Source organism: Haliotis rubra, unplaced genomic scaffold, assembly GCF_003918875.1.
Source record: "Haliotis rubra isolate DU_JTF1 unplaced genomic scaffold, ASM391887v1 Scf13, whole genome shotgun sequence".
NCBI lineage: Eukaryota > Metazoa > Mollusca > Gastropoda > Lepetellida > Haliotidae > Haliotis > Haliotis rubra.
In genome coordinates this window covers 1,539,588-1,547,569 of record NW_025765225.1, presented here as the reverse complement: position 1 = coordinate 1,547,569, position 7,982 = coordinate 1,539,588, and the positions used below count along the sequence as shown (strand labels likewise).

At 36.5% G+C, this 7,982-nt stretch overlaps 1 protein-coding gene across 6 annotated transcripts in view; it reads left to right on the top strand.

The window, feature by feature from the left end:
- The first annotated feature begins 614 nt into the window (after nt 1-614).
- The window catches only part of LOC124267103 (FERM domain-containing protein 8-like), a 35,004-nt gene continuing 27,636 nt past the window's right edge, over nt 615-7,982 (top strand). For 2 of the 6 annotated variants that reach the window (XM_046701951.1, XM_046701950.1), the window contains exons 1-2: nt 617-1,056; nt 2,905-3,004. In XM_046701951.1, the coding sequence (XP_046557907.1) occupies nt 1,015-1,056; nt 2,905-3,004 (142 nt within the window). In that variant the 5' untranslated portion in view covers nt 617-1,014. Of the gene's footprint in view, nt 1,057-1,207; nt 1,547-2,904; nt 3,005-5,855; nt 5,916-7,982 lie in introns of those variants that run through there. The other 4 variants (XM_046701948.1, XM_046701949.1, XM_046701953.1 and 1 more) reach the window with 4 other exon arrangements.

Below are 7,982 nucleotides of genomic sequence, written 5' to 3'. Positions count from 1 at the left end.
GGAATACCGATGTCATTAGTATGTCATTGTTAACTTAATTAGTTTGCAATTTGTTCGAGGGGTACACAACCCTCATAAGAAGGTGTGGTCAAGCAGATATAGCAATACGAACCTGTTAATTATCGGACATGTATTTTTGTAAAAGAAAAAGTAAACGAGTAAATACGTGAAGTGAAACAGTAATGTACTGTTACTAAATGAAATTGTGAGATACCATTGACAATAAAAATCATTGCCTCTGCTGAAAGTGGATGAGCTGGATTTAACGTGGCACTGACGCCGTGTCAACTTGACGTATGAAGAAAGTCCGAAGTGATACACTTTTTTACGTTTAGCGTTTTGATGGAACCTATTTTTGCTTAATAACTGACAAACGCAATCTCTAGAAAAATGTATTTTTAGCAGCAATGATGATTTCGGGAATGTTTTGAAAAACATGGTAGATAATTGAGAGTTAATTAAGATAGCTGTAAAGTTAGCTAAGATACATAGCCTTCACTGACATGTCAGTGAACGCTATGTATCATAGCTACTATAAAGTGTACTGCACTGAATCGTGAACACAAACTCTATCACGAATATGGGTATGAGCTCGAGTGTGTGTGTGTGTGCGCGCGCAAATGTCATACCGATCACATGAAGGTGGTCGAATCGAAATGGATCCGGTGATATGTGTAAACTGTCTGTGTGCAGTCCGTTCTGAAAACAATAGCTGCGGCTGAAGTTGGATACTTAGGTTCTTAGCAGTCACGACATTTCATCGACCCCCCACTAGTCACGTCATGCAAGGGAGGTAACTCCGTCTCGCCGTATATGTTTGTTTTGATCATTGGTTCGTTGACTGGCAACTAGTCCGTTGGAAGAAGATCCACGCAATGTGGGCTGATTGCCTTGAATAATTCACATCACAGCTTCGACTTTAATCATCCAACAGCATATATTGGCCTATCTGCCCTTGAAATACATCGAATAACCTTAGCTGTATGGCGTTTGGAAAAAAGAACCTGATTCAAGATGGCCACACCCCCACATCATGCAGACCTACCTTTGGAACCGGTGAGACTAGATTATTCTGACCCAGCTTCATGAATGATTGATGAAGCGTAGCTAACAACTCGAAATTGTATTTATCGTGAATAATTTAGTAAGTTTTGAAGATATGAAATCTTAGAGGAGGTGACGCATTCTGAATCACTGGTGACAGCAAGAAACAGCCGTGAACACATGTAAGCCAGTAGAAAGCCGTCCGTCTTAGCTCGTCAACTTCGTATATTGTTTTCCTAGCAAATAAGAACGGCGGGTGTGTGTGACGACAGGCTTTGTTCATTTGTTGTGATAGACGAACAACCAGGCAGTCCAGATCACGGCGACCTGTTTGCGTTCCATATTCTATTTTTGATGGTGACAGGAAAAATTAAATCGATAAAGGAAGTAGCAACAGAACTGGGTTTTCCTGCATACAGGTGCCCGGTTTGGGGTTTGCTTTGTTACATCACAGCCTACCTTTGTCAGAAATAACTGATATCGTGGTAGTACAATAAGTGAGGTAAGTTATTATCTGCAGACTAGTCATATATCTGCTACTGTCATGCACTTAAAGATATATTGTAATGGGCAAATAATATTGGTATTATTTGCAGTACTATTATGTAACAATCCATGCACAAGATGGTTGCTATGTTCGCAGTAAAACTATGTGTTTGTTGTAAATGTTTGTTAAACACCAAGTTATCATTCAGCTACACATGATCTAGCAGTGTCATCGCATCAAAATGTATATAGCATGGGCATTGTGAATAGTTATCTAATGTATAATTATGTAGTAAATGTTTGCTCCAGAAGGGATGGGGCTGCTGACATTATAGTTATTTATCATCATTATGTAAGGTTATTTTATCTGTCATCAAATATATATTTTACATTGTATTTGATTTCCATTGGTGTTTACGTTGAGACATGTTAAAAATCATGATAATAGTGGAACAGTTTAGATACTTTATATTTGTATTTACTGGCAAGTAGAGAGTCAGGAGGTATAATAGCTGTGTACATTTTCTGGTGTTCAAAGAGTTATTAATTTTGTTGATAATATTTTGTAACATGATCCATATGGCTGGCTGTTGATCTAGATCATAGAGATCTATAATCTTTAACTAAATATTGATCGATTATTGATGAATATTGGAGAAGTAACTTTGAGTAAATTAACACACTATTCTATCACAATAGTTTCTTTACAATATTATTGATGTCACAGTTTTCATATCGATAATCATAAATAAATGTTTACATGAACAATATTTCCGATTATCAATCTTTAGTGATAAGTCAGTCAGCATTAGCACTCTCTGATTAGTGTTTGTTGTGTTTAAGCATTCTCACAGTTGTATACCTATACAAGCATATGATGAGATGTTAAAGAGGGACTATAGGCTTGATCATTTCCAATCCCAGGTAGTTTGACTGCAAATGTTCAAATGTTCATATGTTCAATAAATCTGTTTTATGTTTATCAGTTATGCAGGGATGTACCTAGGATTCCAAACCAAGTGTTCCTGGCACTACCCGTGAAGATCCGGGCTAGCACTGATCTTCAGTAACCCATGCTTGTCGTAAGAGACCACTAACGGGACTGACTTGGTTGACACATGTCATCATATCCCAATTGCGTAGATCGATGCTCATGATGTTGATCACTGGATGGTCCAGACTCGATTATTTACAGATCGTTGTCATATAGTTGAAATATTGCCGAGGGCTGCATTAAACAACAAACAAAAAAGCCCTTGGCCGGCAAATTTTGAAAAATGTCTTCACTTACAGTGGGATTTTCTTGAGTTAACATGCTGGAATTTTGTCATGATTTAATGTATTGGATTAACAAGATTATTTTACATGTTACAGGGCACTCACAGACTCAGTGCCAAGTACATTGGTTCAGAGGATCAAGAGGAGAGCAAGCACTTGTTAGAAGAACCTAACGGGGTAGCTGTCATGGATGAACGTAAGCATCACAACCTCGTCATCTAGCATATATCATGATCACTTCATTGAGCTTTCCTGAAAACACATTTAATTTTGTATTTGCATGGTTCATTTGTGGCCACCACTATAATTGTGTAGGTAGTTTATTTCTTGTAAGTTCACTAGTTCCAATGTTAAAGTTATGTTCTTAGCAAAAAGAAGTAGATGTGTCGATGTAGGTGATCTGTTTTGTCAGCTAATTGCATTGATTTTGATTCATATATGTAATATTTACAAATTTGTGACTTTCAACCGTATATTTCTGTCTTTGCACACATTTCCTGATGGGGTGATTGGGTTGGCTAGTGGAAGATGAATTTTATTATCGTGCACAGATATAGGTGGTACAGGGGATGATTGATATATTCTGAGCCTCATACAGAAAGATTTGACCAAAAGACATTAAAAGTATATACGGGCAGTGGGGTAGCCTCGTGGTTTAAAGTGTTTACTCGTCATGCCGAAGGCCCGGGTTGGATTCCCCACATAGGTACAATGTTTGGAGTCCATTTCTGTTGTCCCCCGCTGTGATATTGCTTGAATATTGCTAAAGGTGGCGTGACAATACTCACTCAGGGATATATGTTAGCACATTGTTCGAGTCAAAATTGGTTTCAGCTAGATCTTTTTTCATAACAAAGCCAAATCACGATACAGTGGCCACAGTTATGACTGATTTGTGCACTAATGCATTGTCCTGCTGGAAGAGCACAACTTTCTTAGTTTCAATATCTGTTAGTCTCAATTTTGCCCCGTAATTACATTGAGAATGCGGCATAATATGCTTTGTTGATTTTGTGACATTTTGGAAGATCCACCATGATGATGCTCTTGGCATCCTAGAGAATGTTTGGTTAAACCAGATGTCATAGTCAACAGATCATTTCAAGAATCTCTCTGGGTCAGCTTCAAACAGAGAAAGATTTTTGTCAGTTATCAGAAGCTTTTGAACCCATTGCTGTTGTGTGAGACCTTCAGGCATTATTTTCATGTTGGTCCATATCATGCTTGAGCTTGAATTTCATTCGAAAACAGCATCCTTTCCTACTGTTGTGTTCAAGGATGGCTTTCGTTAATAAGCCCATTTTCTTCAAGTGCTTGATCACTGCACCTTCGCCTGGTTTGTCCATTTTCCAAATTATCAGCAGAAGATTCCACTATCATGGAATTCCTCCAATGTGTGGCTCAGTTATCAATCAATCCTTGTAAATACCACTAATTTCATGTTCCATAATAATAGGGATTGTGAGTTTCTAGCAACACAAAATCAAATGAAAAGGTACTGGTAGTCATAATCATCCTCATAATTTTCTGCAACACATTTCACAGCTTTTTAGAGTAATTTCATTAACTGCACATTACGTCAGAAATTTCCTGCCATCAACAGTGGTGTAACCATGAGGCCCATTTCTGGTATCCTGCACTATGATTTTCCCAGATTATTGCTAAACCTGTGTTTTTACTAACTCTAACACATAGGTCAAACTTAAATAAGACTGAGCTGAAAAAGTTTCTTGCCTGAATGAATTGATACCACATGGTAACAGATAGCTGCTTACAGCAGTTTTAAAATTGACTTCCAGTGCCTTTGTTTCAGAACAGTAAGGATTTTAGACTGGTGATTTCTGTTCACAATAACACAGTTGATGTGAACAATCCCAAGGAGAGAAAGCTATTGTAGATTTGTACTGTTAAGCTATCATAATACCTGTATGATTTTCACAGTAGTTGCTGTGGGCTGCTCATGACAGAAAGGCACAGTGACATTGAATGGGTCAACTTTATTCACACTCATGCACAAGAACTTAAGTAGTATGAGTGCAGTTCAGGAAATGATAGCAATGTTTGGTACAGCTATAAGATCATAGCTCCTGCTGTCTGATACAAAGACAGTGAATCTTTTGTAACTTTCTGCTAAATTACAACACTGATTTAGCTCCAGAATTCACAAGATCCACCAGAATACAGATTGCAGAACATTTGTTTAATATTTAATGCCCTACCCCTTCCAAAACCATTTACATTTGAATAGAAAACAAACATACTTTACCAATGGAAAGTAATGAGTATACGAACACAAAAGATGTCAAGTTGACATTCTTGGTTGCTGTTAGTAGTTTTAGACAAGATGGTTACCTGATTCTGTTTATTTGCTCACAACATATGCGGATGTAACATTTTCAGTCAAAGTACTTAAGGACGAATGGTTTGAGGTATTGAAAAGGACATCAATCCAAGTATTTGGAAGATGATGACATGCATCAAATATGTTGGGGAGTGTGGGCATTTGATTCAGTTAGTCAGGTCTTATGACTACATGAAGACCAATTTGTCTTCTTGGGTGGAGCTTGTGAAGTCTGGTACAAAATCAGTAGACTTTAGAAGAACAGTATGACCAATTATAGAGGGATACATTGTTGGAACCAGTGTTTGTGTCCAGTAAATGTTGGAAAGTGAAAGTGGTCCAGTAAATGATTCCATTGTACAGAACAACCTTAGCACTAAGACTGTTGTAAATCTATGTTATGGAATGGGACTTACACCATCACCTTAGCACAAAGATTGCTTTGTGCAACTGCTTCCTTCCAGCCAGACCTTTCTACAATGCTAACACCCTAAATGAAGCAATGTAGATTTCCTCAGGTTCAGGCATCATCATATCCCACCCCAGTGGGGCTCCTTTTCAATTTAAATGGAATCATTTGTTTTATAAAAATAACATGTATTCAGAGACTGTTAGCGTTAGTATAAAGTATAAACTTCACTAATGCTGTCATTTGGCAGCTATGTTGGTTAGAAACCTGCCTGTAATGATATCATCATCTGCATAGGCTTCCTGCTAGAAGGGTCATCCACGACAGTCAATACTATCCCCGATGCAGAGAAAGAAGGTACACACTGGTGGCAGGGTTGTTGACTATTGCTTGCTTCTCTTCTGTGGTTGCATTCTTCCTACCGCAGTTGCCTCCCTTTAAAGTGTAGTCGCTTCCTGCTTGCTGTAACTGCATTTGCCATGTTCTTTTACATCTATTCATTGTTGATGTTTTTGTGTTTGGGATGAAATGGTCACCTGGATGTGAAACACTATTTGTATATGAAAAAGAATGGATTAGCTTTCACAAATATCTCTGCAGTCCTTGACTTTAGGTGCAATTTCATACCAAGTCATTCTTTCAATCAAGAATGTTCATCTAACATTACTGTATATTTAAAATGGAAACTAGCTCTGTAAGTAGGTTTGATTGAAGTTCTTGACGCATACTTTGTAAGTATGTTAACTGAATTGTTTTAATTAATTAATGACTACAAATTACAAAAAGGTAACATCGAAATATGACATACCTCAGTGCAACCAAAAAATCAGGTTTCAAGCTATACCTCAGCATTGTTTACTTACCATATTTTTTTATTTTGAGGAATAATTAAATCATTTTTGTGTTGTTCAAATAAAGTTGTAATGTATTTGTGAATTTGCCAAATCAACAATAAATTTGTGCAAGTTTCTCTCACTATATTCTCAGTGGTATTTATTTGATTTAAAAGATAATGCTTAAGATGTTAATCAATTGTGTAGTTATTGGCAATTAAACATTTTTCTTTTTGAAATATTTTAAAATTTATCCTAGACTTTAATCTTGGACCATACTGAATTCTGAAGCTTCTTACTACTGCTTATGGGTATAAATCCTTCATATGAATTTCAGTGGACTCTAATTTGGTATATATGTAAATACAGCAAATGTGTCAAATCAGGAAATGTGTAAATTTCCTGGAATATTTAGGAAATGTGTACATTTACTGAGTGAATCAGGAAATGTACACATTTCCTAAATATTCCAGGAAATTAACACGTTTCCTGATTTGACACATTTACTGTAACATATACCAATGATAGATCTTAACCCATTTCCATTTTAATAGATATTCTAAATGTTGACCTGCTCTTAATCCACATTTAGGGTTACAGCAAACTTTATTTCATAAGTCGCCCCTGACATCTGTTTTTGTTTGCAATTTTATCTCTTGAGCTACAGTGCCTACCTAGATGCTGTTGTTACGAATCATGCAGTGAAACATTTTGATGTGACATTGACCAACTGCAAAGAGTCACTTTATTCAGTGCATGTGAAAAGTCACTGTTTAGCAACTATTTTAGAGTACTCCAGTACTGAGATCCCTTTCCATTTCATCCCTGGCAAGCATGAGAGATAGCTATATGTTGTATCTATGTGTCTAATATAGTACTACTCTGTTACTAACAAGCTTGTCATGCTCTTATCCTGTATGTCTAGTGTTTATTTGCTCAACGAAATGATTTCAACGCATATCCATGTGACTGAGTAAAGTTGCCTGAGACAGCATTATTCATCAGGGAGAGAAATGAGTTGCCAGACTTGAATGCTGTGCTGGTGGTATTCATAATTCAGACTTTGATCATGGATAAAAATGTGATTACAATGTTTTTTGTTACTCTTTCTGGATTTTAGGATCAGTCCAACCATAATTTTACAAATAAGAAATAAAAATATATTTGTAATCTTTGTTGTCTTGCTATCTAGAAGATTAGGCTGAATTGAAAATATTTTCAAATTTGTTAAATAGTGAAGTGAAAGTAAGCCTGTGATTTGTCATTCCAATTGGCTAAAATTTTATTTCCTTTTTCTATTGCCCCCACTCTCATACACACTGATAAAATGTCGTTATCACAAGGTTATATTTTTCCCCCAGTGGGGAAAATAGTGTGTAGAATAAGTAATGAAGAGAATTTCCGTTTTATCATCATGATTATATGATGGAAATTTTCTGAAAATTGTTTCTCAACATGTGATAGTTAACCTGAAACATGTCCTATCACATGGCTGACAGTGAAATAATATAGAGGAATTAAGCAAATGAAAGGTTTGTATGTCAAGGCAAAACAGTTAATAATTGTCTTTGAGAGGATTAAAGTGATCAAA